The 24,513-nt window shown below is 34.1% G+C and overlaps 5 protein-coding genes across 10 annotated transcripts in view; 4 read left to right on the top strand and 1 right to left on the bottom strand.

Annotated features, from left to right (window-relative positions):
- The first annotated feature begins 3,649 nt into the window (after nucleotides 1–3,649).
- On the top strand, nucleotides 3,650–11,573 carry LOC18044800. 4 transcript variants are annotated; one of them, XM_024185828.1, is made up of 9 exons: nucleotides 3,650–3,959; nucleotides 4,115–4,525; nucleotides 4,750–4,823; nucleotides 4,932–5,321; nucleotides 6,351–6,785; nucleotides 6,864–7,725; nucleotides 9,239–9,333; nucleotides 10,059–10,200; nucleotides 10,517–11,573. In XM_024185828.1, exons 1-9 carry the CDS (start codon nucleotides 3,782–3,784, stop codon nucleotides 11,200–11,202), a joined length of 3,273 nt encoding a protein of 1,090 aa, XP_024041596.1. In that variant the 5' UTR covers nucleotides 3,650–3,781; the 3' UTR covers nucleotides 11,203–11,573. The 4 variants fall into 4 exon arrangements, with proteins under 4 accessions (XP_024041596.1, XP_024041595.1, XP_024041597.1 ...); XM_024185827.1 differs by having other exon boundaries at nucleotides 6,351–7,725; XM_006437457.2 differs by having other exon boundaries at nucleotides 3,792–3,959; nucleotides 4,750–4,830; nucleotides 6,351–7,725.
- Nucleotides 11,574–12,032: 459 nt separating this feature from the next.
- Nucleotides 12,033–16,618, top strand: LOC18044086 (protein S-acyltransferase 11). Of its 2 annotated transcripts, XM_024186685.1 has the most exons (5): nucleotides 12,033–12,274; nucleotides 13,554–13,776; nucleotides 14,352–14,650; nucleotides 15,621–15,683; nucleotides 15,905–16,618. In XM_024186685.1, exons 1-5 carry the CDS (start codon nucleotides 12,257–12,259, stop codon nucleotides 16,385–16,387), a joined length of 1,086 nt encoding a protein of 361 aa, XP_024042453.1. In that variant the 5' UTR covers nucleotides 12,033–12,256; the 3' UTR covers nucleotides 16,388–16,618. The 2 variants fall into 2 exon arrangements, with proteins under 2 accessions (XP_024042453.1, XP_006437519.1); XM_006437456.2 differs by lacking the exon at nucleotides 15,621–15,683.
- Nucleotides 16,619–16,936: 318 nt separating this feature from the next.
- LOC18044085 (large ribosomal RNA subunit accumulation protein YCED homolog 2, chloroplastic) lies at nucleotides 16,937–19,518 on the top strand. The gene is made up of 7 exons (XM_006437453.2): nucleotides 16,937–17,238; nucleotides 17,432–17,632; nucleotides 18,282–18,371; nucleotides 18,533–18,619; nucleotides 18,759–18,839; nucleotides 19,094–19,139; nucleotides 19,248–19,518. The coding sequence occupies exons 1-7, from the start codon at nucleotides 17,071–17,073 to the stop codon at nucleotides 19,334–19,336; spliced, it is 762 nt and encodes a 253-aa protein (XP_006437516.1). The 5' UTR covers nucleotides 16,937–17,070; the 3' UTR covers nucleotides 19,337–19,518.
- A 656-nt stretch (nucleotides 19,519–20,174) lies between these two features.
- On the top strand, nucleotides 20,175–22,363 carry LOC18044084 (protein COFACTOR ASSEMBLY OF COMPLEX C SUBUNIT B CCB3, chloroplastic). Its single transcript, XM_006437451.2, has 3 exons — nucleotides 20,175–20,246; nucleotides 20,348–20,391; nucleotides 21,736–22,363. Exons 1-3 carry the CDS (start codon nucleotides 20,204–20,206, stop codon nucleotides 22,273–22,275), a joined length of 627 nt encoding a protein of 208 aa, XP_006437514.1. The 5' UTR covers nucleotides 20,175–20,203; the 3' UTR covers nucleotides 22,276–22,363.
- A 213-nt stretch (nucleotides 22,364–22,576) lies between these two features.
- Nucleotides 22,577–24,513, bottom strand: part of LOC18044083 (anamorsin homolog) — a 3,261-nt gene continuing 1,324 nt past the window's right edge. For both annotated transcript variants that reach the window (XM_024185966.1, XM_006437450.2), the window contains 6 exons: nucleotides 24,126–24,292; nucleotides 23,950–24,051; nucleotides 23,370–23,529; nucleotides 23,127–23,263; nucleotides 22,951–23,025; nucleotides 22,577–22,840 (listed from right to left, as the gene is read on the bottom strand). In XM_024185966.1, coding sequence (XP_024041734.1) covers nucleotides 22,802–22,840; nucleotides 22,951–23,025; nucleotides 23,127–23,263; nucleotides 23,370–23,529; nucleotides 23,950–24,051; nucleotides 24,126–24,292 — 680 coding nt within the window. In that variant the 3' untranslated portion in view covers nucleotides 22,577–22,801. The remainder of the gene's footprint in view (nucleotides 22,841–22,950; nucleotides 23,026–23,126; nucleotides 23,264–23,369; nucleotides 23,530–23,949; nucleotides 24,052–24,125; nucleotides 24,293–24,513) is intronic.

Here is a 24,513-nt window from a genome sequence, read left to right as displayed (position 1 = left end):
CCACAACATTATTTTTTGTTCCCTAGACATAGAAAGAGATCCACAGTCAGCAGTATGAGCTTGTTTATTCACGTTGAAATCCTCAAAATAGTAAAGTCCCCCATGTTCCCTAGCACTGCCAATCCTCCTCCCCGAAATTAGGTCCTGAAATTCACAAGAGGAGTGCGAAAAATTAGCAACACAATTAAGATCTTTAGTGATTTGGCTGACAGAGAGTAGATTGCAAGATAATTTAGGAACATGGAGAACTGATTTGAGAATTATGCTAGGAGTAATCTTTATAGTGCCCATCCCTGCAACAACTGAAAGTGAACCATCAGCTATCCTTACTTTAAAATGATCTGGACTAGGAGCATAAGAAGAGAAAAAATGAATGCAGCCTGTCATGTGATCTGTGGCGCCAGAATCAATGATCCAGGGATCTGGAACCTTGGCAGAAGCATGAAAAACTGTTGGGATGTGGAAAATACCTTTTTGGGCCAGCAAAGAGGACGAAGGAATAGGAGTTAAAAGTTTTTGAAGCTGTTCAAGTTGTTCTTTGGTAAATGATGGAATCACACTGCTTACACCTTCCTTTGGAACACTTTGATCAGTGTCAGTTGCAGATTGAAATCCTTTTGGACTTCGCTTATTGCCTCTATTGTCTTTCCAATTTGTTGGTTTACCATGTAGCCTCCAACAACGCTCTTTGGTGTGATTCGGTTTGTGGCAATGATCACACCACAGCTGGCCACCTTTGTTGGAATTATTAGATCCCTGAACAGCCAAAGCAGACGTTTCAGGTGCTATAAGTGATTTTGGCTCCCCAAGCATGACCCGTTTACGACTCTCTTCTCGTCTGACTTCAGCAAAGATTTCTCGGATGGAAGGTAATGGTTTAGTGCCAAGTATACGACCACGAACATCATCAAGCTCCTTATTAAGACCAGCCAAAAAGTCATAAATTCGATCTTTATCCACCAGTTTTTTGTATCGAGCACCATCATCAATACACCTCCATTCACACTCATTGAATAGATCTAATTCCTGCCAAAGATTCTTCAGAGAGTTAAAATAATGGGTTACATCCATATCACCTTGTTTCAAGTTACGAGCCATATTCCTCAATTCAAACAGCTGTGATGAATTTTCCAAATCCGAGTAAGTTTCTTTGACAGCTTCCCACAGTTCAGCAGCTGTTTGGTAAAATAAATATGTCTGCCCGATGTTTGGTTCCATTGAGTTAACCAGCCATGCCATAACGATAGAATTTTCAGCATCCCATATTTGAAATGCAGGATCATTTTCATCTGGCCTTTGCTTTTGGCCAAGGAGATAGCCAAGTTTTCCACGCCCTCGAATTACCATTTGAACAGAACGAGACCATGGGAGAAAGTTCTTTCCGTTGAGTTTGTGGGATGTAATTTGAAGTGATGTATTTTCAGTAATTGCAGTGTGAACAATTGTAGGAGTTGACAGAGAAGGAATCTGAGATGTTTCAGCAGATTCGGAAGAGTCAATACTCCTACTTGTGCCAGTCATGGCTGTTTTTACCATGGTTTCCTTCAACTAATACCTAGCTCTGATACCATGTAACAAAATATAGGAAGGAAACAGTAAACACTGCACTTTCATATATACTTTATTAATCAAACTACAAGATTATATATAGGCTTGAAGCTAACATAGACTAGGAGTCTTATCTTAGCAAAGTCCTTTATTCTAGGGATAAAAACAAAAAATAAGTAGATAGAACATATCATGTAAAACAACCACCAGATAAGGATAACTCTATTTTTTCAAATTCTGCCACAATAATAATAATAATTTCATAAATTATTCGCTAAATTAAGATTATGAGACTCTAATCCAAAAATTTGCTAAATAAATAAATACGTTTTATTTGGTAATATATTTATGTAATTGCCTCACTTTTATATTTAGTTAAACGTTGTTATTTATTTATTTTTATTTAACAACTAATATTCAATTTTGACTTAAAAAATAATGTTCAAGCAACATTATTTCATAGTATATATATATATTTTAAAAGTAATGTGTAGTTAAAGATTAATTTTATTTTTTGACCCATGATTTAAATTCGAGTAATTAGTCAAATAAAATTATTTAAAAAAATCATTGTATCACTATTAAACTCTAAAAGAAAATTGGTGCAATTAGACACTAATTTTCAGTGTATATGTGTGTGTGTGTAGCAATCAATTTTGGTAACAAATTAGATTTTTTAGTCATCTTAGAGGTGACTTATCTTTTTGAGATCTCAAACGGTAGATCATAAAAACAAAATAATTAATATATTTATATAAACTGCGAACATACCTAATAATGTATTAGTGTTCTACGAAGTTCCTAGAAAATAAAATTGAAATAAATAATCTAATTCCCGAAATAAGGCATAGCAGTGGCGGCCCCAGGCACGATGTCAACTGGAATTACCACCATATCATAATAATAATTATCAATAGCTAATCGTTAAGGCTTTTTGGAGTTAGTATAAAATTGTAATTTAAAATTTTTTATTCTTAAATAATCTGATGGAATTTTATTCATTTAAATAATTGTATCACGTCAGCGATATTTTAATCAAAACAAACATTTAGTTAATCAAAACAAACATTTAGTTAAAAAATTATGAGAAATGATGGTCATCTCATATTTTTGTATTTTAAATTTCATACTAAATGATATGACATGTGATTAGGGGTGGAATCAAGATTTGGATTTGAGAATGGTCGTATATAAAAAAAATCACTATAGTAAAAGTAAAATAAATGCTATTCAAATATTAAACTAACAAAAATATAAAAATTATATATTATACAATCTGATTCAATATTATATAAAAAATGAATTTATACCTAAAAAATAATAATTTTAATTAAAAAATTAATAATGCAATCATAATTTAACACATAAGAAATTATGCCTAAAATTATAAATTAAAAGTTCGTAACAAAAGATTTCTTATCAAACAGGGGTCCAACTATGTTGCAACAGTGATACGGTACCACCGTTGCTTTCAGCCATTGAATCTTACTAATGTAATTATACAATTATAGATTCAATGGCTGATTACAACAGTGGTACCGTACTACTATTACAACATAGTTTTACCCGTCAAACAGTAAGAATTTAAAAAAATAAGTAAAAATAATATAAACATATAAAAAAAAGATGATAAATAAAGTAAACCCTGAATCTTGACGAAGAAATCAAACCTTGGATCCCTGACTTTTGTGGGAGAGGATCAAGTAACTTAAGAAGGAAGTTGAATGATTCATTAAGTAAACTTCAATTGGACTTACAGCTCTTTGATGAGATAGAGAGAAATATTAGATAATTTACTTTTGTATAAACAAAATGTAAAATAATAATGGTTATTAGTATTTTTCTCAATTTTTAATTTTTGCTTAATATTTTAAAATTTTAATAGTGTTAAAAAAATCTAAAATCTTATGATTTTATTATTTTATATGATGTGTTATTCATTAAGTGGTTGATAAATTTTTATAAGATTAAAGTGAATTATTTGTATTATCTCTTTATCCAATCGAAATAAAATCCATGTCATTTGAAATAAAATCGCTGACATGAAATAAATAAATTTTTGTATGTAGTAAAAAAAAAAAAAGAAAAAAAAGAAAAGGAAGAGGAGGTTCAAAGCCAACTTCAACGGTTCAATCGGAAGTCCTACTCCGTGCGAACCGAACCGAATGATTACGGCTGCCTGACTAGTGTTGTTATAACATAGGGAAGTGCAAGTGTTGGCTCATAGAGAATTATGAAGCTAACGACGATAAATCTTCTGCTTGTGGCTTTGATTTTCGGCCTATCATCTTCAATCACTGACTGTGAAGAAGAAGAAAACGGCGTCGGAGAATGGCAGATCCTTTCAAAGCACAACTTCTCTTCGCAGATCCAACTCCACCCTCACATCCTCCTTATAGTCACCGTTCCTTGTACGTGTCTCTCTCTCTTTCTCCCTATATATATATATATATATATATATATATATATAAACATAAACATACATAAATGATCATCAAATTCCGTCATTTCTCATTTATACTTACACATTTTATGTTCAAAATCTGATATTTTAAAAATCCCACAGGGTCCGGCGAATCCCGATCGTTGATGAAGGAATTGAGCCGTTTGGTTACTGACAGGCAAGACGAGTTCAGCTCGCTCAAGTTGATGATTGTTTATCGGAACACTGATAAATTGTTGGCTGGCGCTATCGGCGCCGATGGGGAGGGAGTGACGATTGTGTATTATCATCATTCTGTAGCTTACAAGTATCGGGGGAAACTTCATGCGCGAAATATTTTGTATTCTGTTAATCCTTATTTGTCAGTTTCGCCTGATGAACTTCCACTTAAGGAGCTAAATTCTCCGGAGGAATTGAAAGATTTTACTGAATCAACTGATAAGGCTTTGATTCTTTTTGAGTTTTGTGGATGGACTCGTAAATTGTTGGCTAAAGGGAAGAACAATGGCACTGACAATGGAATTAACTTACAAGGTTATCCTCTTATGACGTTATTTATTCATAGTTCTATCTGTTGGAGTTTTGTTTTTAATCTGTTGGTGACTGAAACAATTGTTTAAGCTTTTTGTATATTAAGGAATGTTTGGTCTGTGGTGTTCAAAACAGTTTTTTTGTGAACTCTGAAAGTTTTCGTTTGTTGTTGTGTGATTAAGTGCTTTATCTGTTCGTCAGTGGTACTGATCGGAACATATTTGTAGGGAATCATTTTGGACTAGGTTTTGATAAAGGGAAAGATAGAGGGCAAGTATCTGGAAGGCAGGATCACAAGAAGGTGGCTGGTAGTTTCTTACTTCATAAGTTGAAATTAATTGTGTGAATTTGCAATGAAGAACTTGTTGAGAGTATAAGTTAATGTACTTTGCTTTTTGTTTGAATGCAGGAGAATGGAGAGATGAAGTGTGGTATTGAGAGTGGGTTTAGTGGAATCCCTTGGATTGATCAGTTCAACTTAGTAAATGCAAATGATACTCACGAGACTGAGAAGGCTGCTACTGGCATTGGATTGTCTTGTAACTTTGAAGAGCTTGAGCGTTTTGAGTTATTCTTCTCGAAGTTTGTGAATGCTGCAAGAGAGTTCTTCCTGCCTCCTGAGAGGCATAGTTTTGGTTTGGTTTCCAATAGATCATTACTTCAGTACCTTGGTGTTGAAGATTCTGAGTCATGGTTGGCAATGCTTAAGTTTGCTGGGTGTCCTAGTTGTTCTAAGATCCTTAAAGAAGGGAATGACCTCAAGAGTGTTTTGCAAATGGACAACGGAATTGTTTCTGAGGTAGGTTTAAATGTTTTGTCCTTTATTTGTTTATTTTTGCTAAGAAACAAAAGATCATATATGAAACTATATGTTTTACAAATGTACTTCTTTTATTGTTTTGGTTCGTTTGAGATCATTTTGTAATTGTGCACAAACTCCTTCATGGTTGAATTTTATGATATATATATTCAGTGAAATTCACAAATATTAGTTGGGAGTATTAAGAGTTAGGTTGGCTAAGTATTACTTGACAGTCACAATCATAGTCATTCATCTAATAAAATTTCAGCATTCATCCAAGTTGTTTGCTTGTGAGCTGCCACTTTCTTCCCACAAGAAATACGTGTATAAATTGGGGTTCAGTAATCCCTGATTTTCCATGTACAGGATCTTCATCGCTTCCCTGAATTCCTTCAACATGTTTAAATGTTTGGTGGGATCAGAAAGCTGCTTTTTTCATTAAGATAGGCATTAGTGATGGTCTCTGATGTTCTTTTGTTGGGTAAATTTTGCATGTTCTCTGTGTCAATTGTCCAATCTTTTTCTTTTTCTGATACATTATTTCATTTTTCTCTTTTCTATTTTTGTGGATTTGCTTGGATACAAACACGCACTCTTTAAAATAGCAGTTTGTCCCAAGTGGATGTAGTTATAGTTATGCTGAGCATTGTCTTTACAGATGGCAAGATTTTGGAACATTTTTTAGTCAAGATAGATATGCCGTTGATAACCTGGAAATGTGCACCTCTGCCTTCCCTTTTGATTCTTTTCTTATTCTTTAATAAATATTTTGCTTGAGCTTTTTCTTTTCTTTTCTTTTCTTTTATGATATTGCATGCTCATCCTTTTATAAAAATATTATTTGTCCTTGATGATTTATGTGTCCACATCACTCTGAACTCATTTACAACCATTGAGCCGTTAGTTACTTCTCTTACTATCTTATGGTTTCTCTTTCCCTGTGATTATTTATTATTGCTGTATGTTCCATTATATTTCGAATATTCTACATAAATAATTGGTATATATCTCTTTCTCCTCATGAAGCTAGATGGTGATGGCCAAGATCTTGACACCGTTTTACCTGCAAAAAAGCCATCAATACTTTTGTTCGTAGATAGATCATCATCTTCTTCTGAAACTAGAAGAAAAAGTAAGGAAACTCTGGATAATTTTAGAGTACTTGCGCAACAATATCTGATTCCTCATCAAATCGGTCAGGAGACAAAGGACCATCCTGGCAGACCCTCAGTTCAAGCTAACCAAGTTTTGAGTACATCTGGACATCCCAGATTGAAGCTATCTCCACGTGCTCAGAAGTTAAAGTTTCATGATAAGATGTCTATCATGGTTTTGGATGAGGGAAAACATGTTAGTTTAGATAGCATAGCTACAGATTCGCAAGGCAATTCCTTGCAGGAGATCTTGGAATACCTGCTTCAGAAAAGGAAGGGAGCTAAGTTAAGCTCAGTTGCAAAAGAGGTAGGTTTCCGACTTTTGTCTGATGATATCGACATCAAAATAGCAGATGAACCATTAACCTCGCAAACTGAATTTCAGCCTAATCAAGTCTCAACAACGCCATCTGAGGAAGGCCTTATCACAGTAAATGTTGATTTAGACAAAGATCAGTCGCCTCATGGGGCAAGTATACCTGCTGTGGAGCGCAAGGAAAATTCCAAAAGCTCAGATATGTCTTCTCATCATGATGATGAACAGAAAGTTTCTGTTGATACAAAAGAACAGTATCAAAAAGTTTCTGTTGATACAAAAGAACAGTTGATACCCGAAGCATCTGATCAATATTACCTGGGTCATGATCTTACTACTGCTAAGGATGTGAAAGTGGGAGAGAAAAGTTCTTCGCAGATAAGCATGTCGGGAGATCCTCAGCTTGAGTTTCAAGGTTTTAGGGGTTCCTTTTTCTTTAATGATGGTAACTACCGGTTACTTGGAGCGTTGACTGGTGGCTCAACTATTCCATCCTTGGCAATAGTTGATCCCATCTCAAACCAACATTATGTTGCTTCTAAAGAGGCAACATTCAACTATTCTTCAATGGCTGATTTTCTTCATGGATTTCTTAATGGAACTCTTCTTCCATATCAACGCTCCGAGTCCATTCTTCAAATCTCTAGGGAGGCCACTCATCCACCATTTGTTAATATGGATTTCCATGAGGTGGACTCTATTCCTCGAGTTACAGTTCATTCTTTTTCTGATCTTGTTGGTCTAAATCAATCTGATAATGAAAATGCTTTCTCTGCTTGGAATGAGGATGTGGTGGTCCTTTTTAGTAGTAGTTGGTGTGGGTTTTGCCAGAGAATGGAACTGGTTGTTCGTGAAGTATTTCGAGCAGTAAAAGGCTACATGAAAAGTTTGAAGAACGGATATAAAAATGGGCAAAGGGATTTAAATGGTGGTAAGTATATGGTTAAGCATTTCCAACTTTCTTGCCATTAGTTCTTTAATGTCAAACCTGGCTTTCCAAGTAAATGCATCTCAAACTACATCAGTTTGTAAGTTTATCTTCAGAAGAAGCAATAAGTAAATGCTTTCCAATTTGTCTTTTTTCCCACAAAATTGTGATGACAAAACTAATGTGGGGGATGAATTCCTACCACGTATGTGGTTAATATGTGGTAAATAGGGCTTTCAGTTTCTTTTTTAACTTAGATTTATTATAGAAAAACGAAAATTGAGACTCTTCCGCAGTTCTCTCTGCATATGTCCCCTTCCTGATTCTTTTCTGCTGTCTTTCTTGCTCTATTCTTTCTTCTGTTTTATTTGTGTATACTGTCCTATATCAACTCATTTGAAACATGCCTCTTCTGATTCTTTTCTGTATTTTGATATTTGTTGAGTGCGTCATTTCAACTGCCTTCTATTTGTTTCTACTGGTTTCTACTCTTTTACTGACGCTTGAAGCTTTTGCTGGTATCAAGTTCAGACCACTTAGTAGAAATATTGTTATTTCTTTCTCCTTTCCTGTATTTTTTTCAGAACCAGGAAAGGTTTTATTCAAATCATTAATTTGACGTTAGGAATGTAATTCTCTGTTTGGGTGATCTCAAAATTCTCCTACTTTTATGTGCCATTTCTGCTTTGTCCTTCAGAATTTGAATAACTGGTTGATTTTGCTGGAGTTTAAATTTTATTTTTGAAATATCACTTATAAGTTTAAGAATTTAGGTCTAGCAAGAAACTTTAGTTAGTATCAGGGCCAACCTCAACTTTTTGTATTCATATATCCCCATTGTATTATAAAAATTTGACCTTAAGGTCTTGCACGCACATACACTTAAGCGAGCCTGTATATTGTCCATGAGGGAAAAAAAAAATGAACCAGCTTACGATTATGACCTAGAACCTCTTGAATTAATCTAGCCTTCCGCATGAGATGGTTTAGTGCTTAAACACTATTGTTGCATTGCTTACCAACAAGTTTAAGTTTTTAGGTTAAGCAGTGACTTTATTAGAGTTTATTGAAGATAGGCTCTTCTATCTATTAGTGGAAGCAGTGATTATTGTTTCAATCAGTTGTCATCATATATGAGAGGGAGTCGTTTGAAGAAGGTCTTAGATGAAACATGTTTTTTTTTTTGTTTTGGTATTGCCTTGATTTGTGGAGGTGCATGATATTTGATAATATGTGAGATTAATTTGTTTATGTGCTTTTAAAGATGAAACTGTTCTTCATCTATTACTCTGTTGAGCTAATCAGACAATATTGACTGAAGATAATTAAATAAAGGTATCCATGATATATGTACATAGTAATGTTGTTTGTTGACAAAAAATATGATACTCGTTACCTTTAGATTCTCTTTTTCATCTCCCAATTTTTGTTGATAGTTTTCTTTAGTGGAATCTTTAAATTACCAAATAGTTTTCTTGAAGCATGTAAGAATAACAGAGGGTAATGCTTGTGACAGAATATTTGAAGAATATTAATTTTAAACTTCCTCGGATCTACTTAATGGATTGCACATTGAATGATTGCAGTTTGATCCTAAAGTCCATGACTCAGGTACTTTTTGTGAATCATGAATCAACACTTTTTTAATGATTTGTTCAATTATATGTTAACAACAGTATTGTTCTCTCTATGAGCAGTTAATAGGAAATATCTGGAAGCAGTTGACTGCTCACAAATGTTGATAAACTTATTTCTAGATTTTAGTAGCAGATGCCTATATAATTGTTTAAATCAAGGTCTTGATCACACCTTTTTTTCCTTTTGGCTTTTGGTATGTGAAAATTTGTTGCAGATCCCACTGCTGAGTTCCTGAAGCCCAATAATATCACAAGCCTTTGATGCAACTCCCATAATTTTTTTTTTCACCACTGACACACTCATGGAAACTTTAGATTGCTATAAATAGGGAGCTTTACCTTTGTAAATCATTCAGTGCCTGTTTGGTGGTCAAAAGTGTTTATTTAATGCCAAAAGCTCTTTCAAATTTTTTTAATTTTTAATTTTTTTTCCCTGTTGTTTTAATTGTAACTCCAGTAGAGCATTTAGGGATTAAATAACCATGCCCAGTTTAGTTGTAGAAGTTCTGAATTTGATAAAATTTAATAAAAAATGGAATTCTTCAGTCTCTTTACAGTTTTTTTGACTTAAATTGAACTTTAATTTAACTGACAGTGCAATTTTGCCAAATTTTTTCTCTGCATTTAGTTTGCAATATTATTTGGTGTAACTCTGTTCTCTTATTTTATTTATTTATTTTGTATGCATGGAATGTGCAGAGGGAAGTCTATCCTGCTCTGGTGTTATTTCCAGCGGAGAGGAAAAATGCTATCTCTTTTAAAGGAGATATATCTGTAGCTGATGTTATCAAATTTATAGCTGATCATGGAAACAATTCTCATGATCTGTTGAATGAGAATGGTAATATATTTTCTTCATATTATGGCAGATTATTGATGCATAGTATAAGGATTCTCTAGTTGCAGTGCATTTGATAAACTGTGATATGGGGCCTTGTTTTGTTATTGATCCCCTGACTTTTCCATGACAAGAAGCTAACCAACCAAACTAAATCCTTTGGGGATTATTGCTTGGATATAGGGATCTCAGTGTTTTCTTAAATTTTTGCCTTTTGAAAATAAATAAGTAAACAAAGAAAAAGCTTCTGTTTGGTGCTTAACTAGGGTTGGTTTTGAGTTGGTTTTATTAATTTTTTTAAATTTTCTGGTTTTGGTAGGGATTATATGGACTTTACCCGAAAAAGAAGGCAGATATCAAAACCTGTTTGAGGATCCATCACCAACTATTGGTAACAAGGAAGCTTCTGTCACGGAGGAAGGTTTGCATGAAGTCATATTGAAGAGCGAGACATCAAAAGCTGCCGAAAGAGATAGTTGGATTAAATCTCACACATCAAAAAGCTTGCATGAAACAGCCCATAGTGTGGTGGCTGGTTCTATCCTTATCGCTACTGATAAGCTTCTCGGTGTACATCCATTTGAAAATTCAAAAATTCTCATTGTGAAGGCAGATCAAAGTGTTGGATTTCAAGGTCTGATTTTCAACAAGCATATTGGATGGGACTCTCTACAGGAACTTGAGAAAGGGCTGGATTTCCTAAAAGAGGCTCCTCTTTCGTTTGGCGGTCCACTCATAAAACACAGAATGCCTCTTGTCAGTTTAACTCGCCGAGTTACTAAAAGTCAATACCCAGAAATCGTCCCAGGTGTTTACTTCCTCGATCAATCAGCCACAGTTAATGAGATTGAAGAGCTGAAGTCGGGCAATCATTCTATCGCGGACTACTGGTTTTTCCTGGGGTTCTCAGGCTGGGGTTGGGACCAGCTGTTTCATGAGATTGCTCAAGGAGCTTGGACTACAGGTGAAGATAGGATGGGACACTTAGATTGGCCATCCGATTGATTAGCGTTATAGAGTTTCGAAGATCCTCTAATGGGAACTTGAGAGGGCGGCGAGATTTTAGTACTTTTTTCTCGATTCACCTTGTTCGCACGCCCTCCCTTGCACATATGAAATTTTGGAATTTGTTTTGTAAAATTAGTTTTAGGCTTATTCTTTTGTCATGAGGAAGTCAAGTCAGCACTTTTTAAGCTTCTTAGTTGATGATTCCTTCACTGATCCATTTGGGTGATGGTGAATAGTTCGCACATGCATGAAGCACATGCAACGAATTCCCCAGTCGGCAATTACAGTGCCACCTGCACAATGCATATACAATGTTGTACAAAATGTTAACTTAAAATTACTAAAATGCATCTTTTTAATACAGTGACGCGGGGTCCATTTTCTAGGTGAAGTGCAAGAAGAAACACGTGATTCACTTTAAAAATCATGAAATGATTATATAACCAAAGTGTAATAAATTAAGAAATACATGGAACTTCAAAGGGAAAGGAAATTAGTTGTTTCTTGCCCAAGGCATTGCCGCGGGTGAGTTAAGGGGTATTTTCTTTGAAATTGTTACCTAAAATAACATTATCTCTTTTAAATGACATATTTATCCTTCTGCTAAAACTTTATTGAATTTTTTAATTATAAACTAAACGATTATTTTTTATGAGGCCAAGCCTCTGTTGCCCTTATTTCCTTTTTTTCCTTTTATTGGTATTACCATTTGACTTCGAGGTTATATTTTAATTAGTAATAAATTTCAACAATTATAATAATTCATTAAAAAATTATAAAAACAACAACAATAATGATAATAATAGAAAAACATAAATATAGTCAAAAAATTTTGTGGCCGGCCCCCGGCTTATTAAGATTAAAATTCTTGGCCGCAAATGGAATTGTTCAAAAAAATATATTTTGGCATAACAGAGCTTTGGCCACTGCTCGTATCGTAATTGGCTTGGCCCCTTTGAGAACGAAAGCAAGAGGAAGAACGAATTGTGTTTCGTTCTCCGTTGACTTGTCTCATCTGGTTCAGTCTTCAATCGGTTCGCCATAGCTCCTCATGGCTGTCTCTCCCAATGTGAGTTTCTTGCTTTTTCTTTTTTCTGTGCTTATTTTTATTTTTTAAAATTCTCTGTATTATGATGAATTTGATTTTGATTTTACTGTTTCTTCTTCATGTTGGTATTTTGAGGCTAAATTTGAAATATTTTGAGAAAGCATAAAAGGGTTTTTTTTTTCCTTCATTTATAATTTTACTGCAGTGGTTGATGAAAGTCATTGCTTCATTTATTAATTTGCTTTCTTTTTATCAGTTGGATTCTTGTTGCGGCTCCATACGATTCTGATACCTTGTGAAACACCATTAGTTTCAAAAGCTTAAGTTTATTAGGAAAGAGCTCAAGAATTATACATATGGAGACAGTTCATTGGATAATGAATATGTTGTACAGGTGTTAGATCTGTTAAGAGCGAACCACGAGCGTATAAATCCAGCGGTTTAGTTTTAAGTTTCTTGGCTGTTATATTGACTCTTATTCTGTTACGGTTCAACTAGGTTAGCATGCTTATAAAACCACCATTTGCATTTTTTGGCAAATCTCGTGGCATTTATGCACATCAGGTACTAAAGAATGTGCATAAGTTAACTGAATGCTATCAACTCCGCTTAGTAATAGAATGTAGGTATTCCTGTTTGGAGATGGAGGCAGTGTGAACTTTTTGAAAAAGATAGCTGCTATGTTGGAACCTCTTGGGCACTTTTAGTTCATTACAACTTTAAAAGAAAAAGTGACTTTCCTTAATTGATAGAGCATAGAAAAGAAAATGCTTCAAGGATATGGCTGGTATGAAAACCTCCATAAGGGGATGCCCTTGATTTTACTAAAAGGCAAAGTGTTAAACATTCAGAAGATAATTAAGTAGGTGAATGCTGTACATACAAGTCTGCATATGCACACTTTACATTGAGGAATAGTAAAAAAAACTTGTTAAAAATACCTCTGGAAAAAATATATATAAAACATAATCCTCCAAGCTCTGATTTGATACCTTTTGCATGGCAATGCTACCTCTAACAGGCCACAAATTCTGGAAGACATGAGTAAGTTAAAAAGTGTGAAATAGAAAATAAAAATTAAAAAGTTTACAACGAAAGAACTAATTTTCCATGATTTGGTTTTTATTGAATTAATTCTGCCTAAAAATGGATATTTTCCCTGGAACATACAATTAATTGTTATTACTGATAGGGAATGTGATTTGATCTCAATGTAGAATGCTGGTACTGGTTTTGTTAGTAACAAACAGAACAGAGTTGATAAAACATAATTAACATATGAACAATTTTTCACATGTAGGAACACTATGTGACAACGATCGATAAGGATAATGAGCCAACATGTTGGGGTTGTGGACTGCATCTTGTTCTTCCATCTTACACGCCTACTTTCAAGTGCGGTTGGTGTGGAGCCATCACAAGTCTAAATTTACAGAAACACGAAAGCAAGTGGTTTAAGTGGAGACGCTTGCGTGACCGATGCTTTGTTTGTGTCCTCTTTGGATTTATGGGCTTTGTGATATGTATGTCCCTGTAACTTCGTCACTTTTATTGTAAAGTTTGCAAAGCTGTTTGCTACCTTTCATATATGTGTCTATGCATGCGCTCACATTCATGCACACAACAAACAATTTTTTGGCACATTTATGTGATTGTGTTCTCTTTTCTGTTTTACTTCGTAGCAAAATCCTATTAGGGTGATGGACATTATTAGGTTAGCACTGACACAAATATGTATAGACAAGGCATTGGTATTCTTAATATCTTATGCAAATAATATGAACAAGGATTTGAAATGAAAGTAGAATAACCAATGTAAGTTGAAAGACTGCAGAAGATCCTAGTTTGGCCCATGCTTCAAAATTTCTGTGCCAGCCTGCGCCATCAATTTTTGCTGTCCGACTCTAAAGGAGGCTATTTTGCACAAATCATTTTCAGTTTTACAAACTGTTGAGTTTTGGAAAATTTATTTTATTTTGTATATTCACAATCCTGCATTTTCTATTCCTAAGATTAGTTGCAGAGCAGTTTTACTCATTATATTCACTGGTATTAATTTCATTTGTCTAATATTAGTAACTTTTATGTGTAACTGCAGGTGGTGGAGTGTGGACAGTACATCCTGTTGTTTTCTCTATCAGCTACTTTTGTGGGATTTTTCACTTGGTCATAACAATATGCCTGTCTGTATCTACTCTTTCTATGTTCCGCCTTGCAGCATTCCACTGTCCTGGTGCATCACCCCTTGTTCTGTGGGGTAGCTATCCACTTGTGGGGAAAGGTGACCTTGAAAACTATACTTTTTGTCACTATTGTTCAAAGCCGAAATCTCCAAGAACTCATCACTGCCGCTCATGTGGGATGTGTGTGCTGGACATGGACCATCACTGCCCTTTTGTAAGTACTCATCAAAATTTTTAAATTGTTTATTATGTCAGCAAATGTTATTCAGGGTATCTTGCTTGGAAATATGTTTTATTTTGACACTGAATTTTGGACTCTTTGTAAAAGCATTGGAACTTGGAACCACAGATTATCTAAAGTAAGTCTGATTATAAATATAATATTTAGATGTTCGGGCTTTCAACTGTTTTATCTTAGGACTGTCCAACAACTTCATGCAAGCTTAAAGCCTTCTATGTGTTAGCCTAGAGCTACTTTACTTTCTTTTGAATTTTTTCTTTCTCCTTATTTTTCGAGTAAGTGGAATTCAAGAATCTGGATGATCAAAGTTGTTGTCTATCTTATAAAGGTGGATACTTGTCAAGTTTTGCAATGTGAAGCATCAGAACTTTTGAGCTTCTTTGATGCAATTTGAAAAGCTACATATACGTTTATTAATTTTATTAATGATGCCAGCTAATCCCCTCAACCTATCTGTGTGTGCATTCTGTCTGAAATTTGGGTTAATGTTGGACCTTGGAACCCTTAGTAGTCAAAAGAACCCCATTAACAGTTCCGATGTTCCGATGTAGATTTGAAGCTCTGATTGCTTTGTTGCAACCAAATTCGACCCACTAATTGAGGGTAAAAATTGGAGTTCGGAGAGATATCTTTCTTCTTCTTTATTATGATTATTATTTAAATTTGAAAGGAGGAGATTTCTTTTAGCCTCTATTATTGCGTAGATGAATAATTTAACATTATTGCATTTATGCGACTAATTACCATGTCTTCTTGCTATAGAATCCAGTGTTTCTTGATTTAGTTTAAAACTACATTCAAAACTTGGTTATAAATATTATGTGTAGGAAAGTTTGATGTCAGAATTGTCTAATTTCCAAAATCTTCAAAAATTTGCATTTTGGCAATTGAAACTAAGACCTTGTGTGGAATAGTGATTTGATGCTTCTTTCTTATACTGTAGATCAGTTTGAACAATCAAAAGCCATTGGTGTGTAATGGCGTATTTATCTCTCTCTCTTACATGGTGAGAAACTGTTTAGACATGTCGCAGTTCCGTATTTTTTCTACTTGGATGTGTTTGTTCGATGAAATTGAAAGATTGCTAGTTGGCAAGATATGGTAGTTTATACTCCCAATTTTAATCATATGAAGTTGTATTCTTCATTTTCCTTTTTGTAAGTTCCAATAAATTTGGTGGCAAGATACATTTTTTAACAAGAATTTGCTGTTGATTATGTAATGCAGATTGGAAACTGTGTTGGTGCAGCAAATCACAGATACTTCATTCTATTCCTCATTTCAGCTGTTGTCAGTACAATATACGTTGCAATTATGTCTGTGACAGCTGGGTTACACATCTGGTCACCATTATCAATTAGATCTCATGCCCCCGCAAATGTGGTTGGCACTGATTTGGCTATGAGATTTGTGAAGGAAATCATTATTGCTTTGCTAAACTCTGCCTTGCTTATGTCTTCTAGAGGGCTTCTTCTTGTTTATCTTTTCGTTTCCAGTATCTCTGTGAATTTGGGGTTGAGTGTACTTCTGTGGCAGCAGCTATTTTATATATACGAGGGTAAAACTTATTTAAGCCATTTAAATTCTCAAGGAGGCGATGGAGCTGATCAAAAAGACTGTCAGAACATTTTACGCTTTTTTGGTTGCCCATATTCTGTTTCCAGATATCTGCCCGTTGTTCGTGATTCTGAGAAGAGACATACGAAGTGAAAACAGATTGGCATGTATACATTGAAAGAAGTAGACCTTTTTTGATGATAGGGATGTTAGTTTCTAATTTGATCTTGGACTATTTGCCCGGCTCCTTCCTCCTACAACAATTTTGCATTCCTTTACCAATGGAGTGGAGATTTGTGGTCAAATCTCTAAGTTTTTGTACAGCTTTGATAAAATGTAACAACAAAAACTAGAATGAATACAAAGTTAATAATCTTCTATTCAGGCATCTGTTTCAATCCTCCAAATCAAATAAGAAGCGCTAGATTTAAAGGTGAGTTTCTTATATCTATAAAGCAAATTTATTGGTAATAATATTTGTTTACTTTCAGAAATACTACACACAACAAATTTTATGCAAACACTTTTTAAACAAATTGACATGAATTTAATGAAACAGGCTTGGACATGCAAAATAGAGACATTTATATTGGGGGGGGGGGGGGGGGCGCTTTTTGGTTGAAATATTATACACTTATTATAGAGGGTAAAGAAGTCATTTTATATCTAATTGATTCAAATTTATAAGATGGGATTATCCTTGTTGAAGAATTGTTGTTACTGGGAAATGGATGGCCAGTACCTAACCTACATCTCTTAAGTGTCTAACCAATCTTCAAAAGACTAGAAAAGTGCCAGTTGTTCAGGAAGATAGGGTAAGTGTCCATACTTGAGGTATGGGAGCAAATGCTAAAGCTACCCATTTGATGATGTCAAAAGTATTCTCTACTTGTAACCTACCAATCTCCATATCCAAATCCAAATCCTTCAAGCTTGTTCCTCATCACAATTCCAAAATCTATGCTGCTTCTTTCAAGAAAAATATTGACTCTTCACAGCCGCAGGTATATATACATACATGCATACATATATATATATATATATATATACACACACACTATACTGTTCTACTATACCATACTATACTGCCAAGAAAACTTTGAGGATAAAGAAATAAATAAAATGAACTCTTTAATTAATTACATTCAACAATTTGGTTAATATTGCATTTTCGCATGCTTCTTTGATTGTGTTTAGATTGTGAAAAAGAGTTCAAAGATTCCGCGGCCTCTGATAACAGTGTCACCATCAGATGGAAGATGGCATGGGAATTGGAACTCTGAATATGTGGTCTCTCTAAAACAATTAAGATTGGCTGATTTGATTGAAGATGATGATCATCTTCATCAACACAAAAACAAAGATGCTCAAGTTTCTATCAACCTTTCTATCCAAAAGGTATGGCTATTATTATTTGGCCCTTTTCTTTTCTTTTCCTCCATTTGTTCCAAATTTATCACTGCAGGTCACTTAAGTATTTTAGGAACTAATGCATATTAGTTAATTGTTTACTAAACACTTTGTTGTAATTTTAAAACCAACTTAGCTAATAAGCATAATATTTACAATTGAACCTTTGTTACCGTTCATCGGGCATGCGGCATTCTGCATGCTTGTGTTTAATTCTTAAAAAAAAAAATCAAATTAAATGCCTCCCAATCAATTATGAAACTTTCAAAGTCTAAAATATTAAATCATTTGTATTTTACATCAACTCGAAATCAATTTTTTTTTACTGATTTAATTGTTAATTGTCAAACCACTTAAAGGTTATGAGAAATTAATATTGAGCAAAATGTAAGTTACAGATAATGCGACTTAGCAGCTGCCCTAAAATAAATTGATTTAATTGTAGCATTGCTACAAACTATCGTGTACTAAGTAATTATTTATTTTATCCATCTCATTATATCACATGATGAGTTGTATAAACGTCACGTATATGTTGCATCAATTGCGATATAAACTGGACATCCCAATTTTATATATATATATATACAACACTACTCTAAAGTTCTATTTATTTGTTTTAATTTGTTTACGATAGCATGCAAGCTTTGGGTTTTCAGTGGATGGAAGGATCATCACATCCTTCAGTCGAAAATGTAGCTATTGTTCTTCCCCTTATTGCAAAAAGGTATATCTTATCTTTACCTATTAATTAACCTAGCTAGCTAATCCTGCATTTTAATCTTCCAATACAAAAACAAATATACACTAAAAAAATGTACAAGAAAAAAAAAAGAAATAGAAATAAGTAAACATTTTAATATATATATATATATCATGATGCAACAGATTGATACAACATTTAATGTTTGGGTACTACTATCCAGCAGAGAGAATCGCAACGTTCAGCTGCCTGATATTGGTGGTGATCCTTCAGTGAGTTTCTAAAATCTTTTTAATTTCTCTATTTATTCTTCAATTTCAAAATTCCAATTAAAATCTCTGTCAAAAAAAAAAAAAAATCAATTAAAACCGAATTTTAATGCAACGTGTATGTGTGTGTGTATTTGTGCAGGTAATATATGTTAAACCAGGATATCAAGCTGATCTTGATTCACTCGTACAAGATACAATCCGGCTTACAACCGCTGTTAAAGTATTGAACATAAAATCACTTTTAAGTGCGGTCACTTTTATTTTATTTTTTTAACGTAGATGCGCTCTTAAAATCGTGCGGTTTAAGAGAAATAAATACTAATTCTTTTAAACTCTATGGTTTAGAAGCATGTCCGTATAAAAAGAAAAATGAGAGCATTCGTACTAGAGAATGATTAATTATTGACTCAGTTATTTTTTACTATATACACACACTCACTCACTCACTCACACTTTGGCTTTTTTTGTTTGTAGGATACATGTTCAGAAACATGTGAGAATTCTGAACCTACAGTTCAATGTGAGTGCTTTTGACAAAATTCATCAATTAGAGCCGAGTATATGTTATTGTAATTGAGTTGCTTAAATAGCTATCTAATTAAGTAATTAATATTTGGTATTTTGGCAGATATTGGTGCTAAAAACACTGCTTCTATGGCTAAAAGATGGGGCAGACTCTTGGAGCTAAGAAATACACAGCTATATGGCATGCATTAGGCATCCATCTTTAAACTTGACTTCATTTGAAGGCAATGTAATGGAAAATCATACTCCTATTGTTATGTGATTATGTAAATCTGTGTATAATGTACCATAAATGATGATAAAGCATTAGTATCACACAATATGTGATTGAACCCACCATAACTAAATGTATATGAACTTTACATTCATAGTGATCAAACACCAATTTGTGTCGCATAAAATTATTATCTTACTTTTGAAAATATACAAATTTATTATTATTTATTTTCTGTTCATGAAAAATAAGTCACATAAAATTATTATCTTACTTTTGAAAATATACAAATTTGTTTCTAAATATTTCAAAGAAAATCATTCGCTACGTAGACACGAACATACTCAAATTTCTTCTGAAATGATATATCACTCTTTAAATAAACTTGCTGCGACCAGTAGGAAATGGTTAGAACAATCCAATTCCTTCCCACAATGAAACTAAAAAAAAAAAGTGATTCTTTTCACTCTCAATTTTTTCAAGGGCATTTAAAGGTAATAATATATCATGGTGATTACTGGTTACTCTTATAAAATAAATGGACAAATTATGGTTAAAAACATTTATAAAATGATCATCGAAAGGGTATGGTTTACTCATGTTAAAAACTAAAACCCTTTTTGTTTTGTAAACTCGTGGATTAAAATTTAAATGACATTCATTTTGGAAACACCACAGACACAAGTGATGAATTTACATAAGTTAGTTCTTGAATGATATTAAATAAAACATTAGGGACATCATTAAAATTTTGCCAACTCCCCGAAAACTATTTCTACCACAGGCCAGTTTACTTGTTCTTTCCTGGGAGGATAACGTTGCTTGGGCAGATATCTCAGTCTCCGATGGCAACTTCTTTTCAACTTGCAAACACTTTTCATGTTAAAGGTGACACTCATCTATGCTAATATATATTTATATACACCCTTTAAAATTTTTTGTTTGGCTTTCATTTTATGCCAATAAATATTTTCTGGCAATATTTGTAGGATGGTCACCTCCGATGCCCATAAAACAGAGCTTCGGCATTTCTGTAAGTACCCAGCTGCGTTTTTTTCCCCCCTATAGTTGTTTTTTAAAATTTTTATTTTAGTTTAAGTTTTACCATTATTGATAGAGATGAGATGTCCTCTTCCCATAATTTTGGAGTTCATTTTCATGTCTCTTTTACTGTACGTAGATTAAGTGATTCAGTTTGTGCTGTGTTTAGTTAGTTATTGGAATTTTGTTGTGGATTGGAGTTTGTAGATTTAATAATTCCCTAATTTTGGCGGCAATTATATGAAGTTTTATTTATTTATGTATTTAGATTCTCAATTAAACTAAGGATCAAGTGAAGATTATTCACCTTTTGACTTTCCAAGCTCGTTTATTAGGTTACAGTGTTTCTTGAGTTGATACTACACACAGAATTAACAAAAATTTCAGCATCAATGAGCTAACTGAGCTGTGTTATACAACTCTTTCAGCTTTATATGTTGTTGTGTGTAACAGTACACCAATGTATTGCTTAGGATTCTATGAACAATTTCTTTTGGTTTTAGTTATTATTGATTCTATCTATGATTCATTCATCTAATGACTAATGATGAGATAACAAGGGATACTCAGATGTGATGCTTAAATATTTTTAGCTATTTTTTAAAATATATGGAAAGTCCACAAAACTTTGTTTATTGATCATATTTGGCTTAAAATAGTACAAGAATCCTCCATTCTACTACATCGTCCCGCTCTTAACATTAATTACCTTAAAACATTAAATTTTTATATGTTTGAATGACATTGATGACCAAGCCAAACATGGCCACACGCCAACATACAGTTAGGTATGCAGGATTCTGCATCCATTCTTTGAAATGATGTTTTGTCTATAACTATTGGCTGCTAGGTTTCCTGGTAAAATGAACAAGCTGCGTGAATCCTTTGCTTTTGTATGCATTATAGTTCCAGTAGCTTTCAGATGATATTAGAAATTGGAGACCTATTTCTCTTTCAGTTTTCAATCTAGTCCCTGATTGCAATTTTACATCACCAAAATCTCATATTCTGTGGCATAATTATTGCACATAAGAGCACATTAGTGGATCAACTTGTTGCATGTTAAAGCCCAAAAAAGCTGGTTATGACTTATGACTACTAAAATAACTTGGATGATATGAGTTGGCAGGCATCCTTAATAACAGAAGTCCCGCCAATGGCTCATGCAAAATATTAAAAATTATTGTGAGACCTTGTAAGAGTCCTTATTGTTCTTTACAGGCAGCAAGAATTGAAATCCTTATCGGTTGTCTAACAGTAGGGAGATGATTTTCTTTTTTCCCCAAAATAGCTGTATGTCTTTCCAATGTCTTTCTAACTCTCTATCTTGTGGCAGGAAAGATTAAGAAGTTCTAGCAGAAGAAATCCACGTAAAGGCCCTCAAGTGTCAATTTTTAGCACATGCTGTTTCCTAGAAGAAGCAGATCTCCTTGACATCAAACTCGCTCCATCCACAGCAGCTTTTTCAGGAATCTCCCATGACAGCGTCAATATTGTTAAAAACATCAAGCTTGATGTGGCAGACACATCAGACATCACCTCAAATTTTGTTCACATGTTGCCATTTGCAGATTTGGACCCGGCTACAGCGAAACTGGCAATTGGTATCATAGGTCCCTTTCTCTCAGCATTTTCCTTTCTGTTTATCTTAAGGATAGTAATGTCCTGGTACCCAAAAATTCCACTGGCGAAGTTCCCATATGTACTAGCTTATGCTCCCACAGAACCCTTTCTTCTTCAGACGAGAAAGTTGATTCCACCTCTTGCGGGTGTAGATATAACTCCAGTGGTTTGGGTTGGATTGTTAAATTTTCTGAATGAAATATTGGTCGGGCCACAAGGGCTTCTTGTCCTTGTCTCTCAACAGATTAACTAATCAACTTAGGCGCATGCATGAGGCAAATTCTTATTCTTGTTTAATTCTTGCAAACTCAAAATGCCAAAGACCTGATTTTGTCAAAAAATTTCCATTCTGAAGTTTGTGGATCTTGCTTACATTTTTGTACAAAAGCGTGTTGTTCGTAACATATCTGAAGAGTAAAAAGAATTTATAATTTATAATATTTGTTGTATTAAGTTCTCATATATGTTCAAACTTAGCTCTCTGTTAACCAGCAGAGACGAAGAATTCAAATGCAATGAGAGAAAAATCATTCCAGCATTCTTCTCTCCTTGCATAAAGGTAAATACTGTGACAAAATTTATTATCTACTTAAATCATTGTGTTACAGATTCACGGACAACAGCCAAACCATGTAGTGGGGAGCTAGAGTTCCCCATCGACACAATATAAATGTTCAACAATGAAAAATCATTTCATTTCATTAGAGCCTATTGTTAAGCAACTCCAGAAACAATCCGCCTGATTCTTTTCTCAGATGCATCTGCCCGAAATTTCATGTCTAAATGTCTGCTACGAGGAAGTTGCTTGACAGTGACACCTGCCATACATACATATACATATATAAGCTTCTGTTTCTACTCCAATCCAAATTTCCACAATCGAGGAAATAAAGTGGGGCAATGTCACTAAATAAATAACACCAATTACCTTCTCGCCCAGTTTGAATGGAGGCAGACCCTTGTAAGGGCATGTACCGCAGCGGAAAGCATCGCCAAGTCCACACTGCAAAATACATATTAAAAGAATGAACCCCAAAAAAAAAGTATGATTTCGAAATTATAAAAGTTCTGACATTAAGAATGGAAATTCATAACAGCACTTACACTCCCACATGCCGACTGTGGATTCTTCAACTGATCCATAGTCAATCCCAACTTTTCTACTTTCTCCTCTGCCTCAGCCCTACCACAAATGCAGTTTTTGCAAGCTTTCCTTGTGCTTCCAACTTCACAATCACCAACTGCACAAATGTTTCAGTTTAAAGCGTGTTTAGAGGTATCATACACAAACATCTACACTAAAGAGGCCTCGCAAAATAACCCGCTTTAGAAAGTTTGCTATCTTACCCGATGGTAACTGTGGTTTCTTCAAATCCTCTTCGGTTAAGAGGGTATCTTCATCAATCAAATCAGAATCATCATCCACCTTAAGTTTCGCTAAGCTTTTTGGAGCCTTCTTAATAGCAAAGGATGACCCGATTTTCCATGTAGGCTTCTTACCCTTTACCTACAAGTGAATACACAAATTCAATTACTAAATTGCTAAATTGACACTTCAAAGTAATTTTTGATGTATAATTAAATTACAGTTTTGATACATGAAGTTCGTCACAGAGGGAAAACTAGAAAGTTAAGACCAAAAGCAACAATACATGAAATAAAACATTTAGTAGCCTTCCCCAACAAAAAAAATGCCATACAAAATAAATCACAAAAATTCACCTGAGTTAATGCTTGCAATTTTTCAATAAACCTCCCATCAGAAGCGGAGGTGAACAAATTCAACAAAATTTAATTCTTTTCTAGCTGATTAATCTTTCATCAGTGGCAATTCCATCTTACCATATCACACAAACCCAAATTCATACAAGACAAGGGATAAAATGAAAAATTGATATTGAAAATGTAAGGTAAAATTGAAACTTACCCCAAATGAAACGACTTCAGCTGGTACAACTGATTTTAGTTGAATACGTTGTGCATCTAGAAACCCTGCTAACAGCAACTTGCCCTCAAGAGGAGAGATTGCCTTCAAGGAAAACATATGTGAGACATCTTACCAGAAGCACATTCAAATGAAATGACAAACAGGAATAAATTTACCTTATCGACGTCCCCTTTAACAGACGTCAATTTCTTGTAAATCAGAATTGTCCCACCAGGCTTTAAAACTCTTGAAATTTCCTCAAGCAGCTGATCACCAGGAAGCTCATGTGAGCTCGAGATGGAGAGGACAGTATCTATAGAGAATGACTCCACTGGCAGCTGACCTGTTAAAACACATTGAAAAAAGCATCATATTACTATTTGAAAATCAAAATACAAAAAGGCAGATAACTGATACGTCCAGCAATAATGAAGTACAGTAACACATAAATCCAATTACAGTAATACATAAATCCAATTAATCATTAAAAATGCAATAACAGAAGTGTCAAGCAATGAGTTAGCACCAATAGCCTAGAAGTATTCAAATTCTCATGATTAGTTC

Source organism: Citrus clementina, unplaced genomic scaffold, assembly GCF_000493195.1.
Source record: "Citrus clementina cultivar Clemenules unplaced genomic scaffold, Citrus_clementina_v1.0 scaffold_4, whole genome shotgun sequence".
Lineage (NCBI taxonomy): Eukaryota > Viridiplantae > Streptophyta > Magnoliopsida > Sapindales > Rutaceae > Citrus > Citrus x clementina.
The sequence above is the reverse complement of the archived record's forward strand: the minus strand, read 5'-3'. Positions and strand labels throughout refer to the sequence as shown.

Coding starts and splice junctions, on each gene's coding strand:
- LOC18044800 (XM_024185827.1), top strand. CDS start 3,782: ATGAAGCTAACGACGATAAATCTTCTGCTTGTGGCTTTGATTTTCGGC. Junction 5,322..6,350: donor ACAACGGAATTGTTTCTGAG/GTAGGTTTAAAT, acceptor CTCCTCATGAAG/CTAGATGGTGATGGCCAAGA. Junction 10,201..10,516: donor TGATCTGTTGAATGAGAATG/GTAATATATTTT, acceptor TGGTTTTGGTAG/GGATTATATGGACTTTACCC.
- LOC18044086 (XM_024186685.1), top strand. Junction 14,651..15,620: donor TGGACCATCACTGCCCTTTT/GTAAGTACTCAT, acceptor CTTATACTGTAG/ATCAGTTTGAACAATCAAAA. Junction 15,684..15,904: donor TTATCTCTCTCTCTTACATG/GTGAGAAACTGT, acceptor TATGTAATGCAG/ATTGGAAACTGTGTTGGTGC.
- LOC18044085 (XM_006437453.2), top strand. CDS start 17,071: ATGGGAGCAAATGCTAAAGCTACCCATTTGATGATGTCAAAAGTATTC. Junction 18,372..18,532: donor CTTCCCCTTATTGCAAAAAG/GTATATCTTATC, acceptor ATGATGCAACAG/ATTGATACAACATTTAATGT. Junction 18,840..19,093: donor GGCTTACAACCGCTGTTAAA/GTATTGAACATA, acceptor TTTTGTTTGTAG/GATACATGTTCAGAAACATG.
- LOC18044084 (XM_006437451.2), top strand. CDS start 20,204: ATGGCAACTTCTTTTCAACTTGCAAACACTTTTCATGTTAAAG. Junction 20,247..20,347: donor AAACACTTTTCATGTTAAAG/GTGACACTCATC, acceptor CAATATTTGTAG/GATGGTCACCTCCGATGCCC. Junction 20,392..21,735: donor AACAGAGCTTCGGCATTTCT/GTAAGTACCCAG, acceptor ATCTTGTGGCAG/GAAAGATTAAGAAGTTCTAG.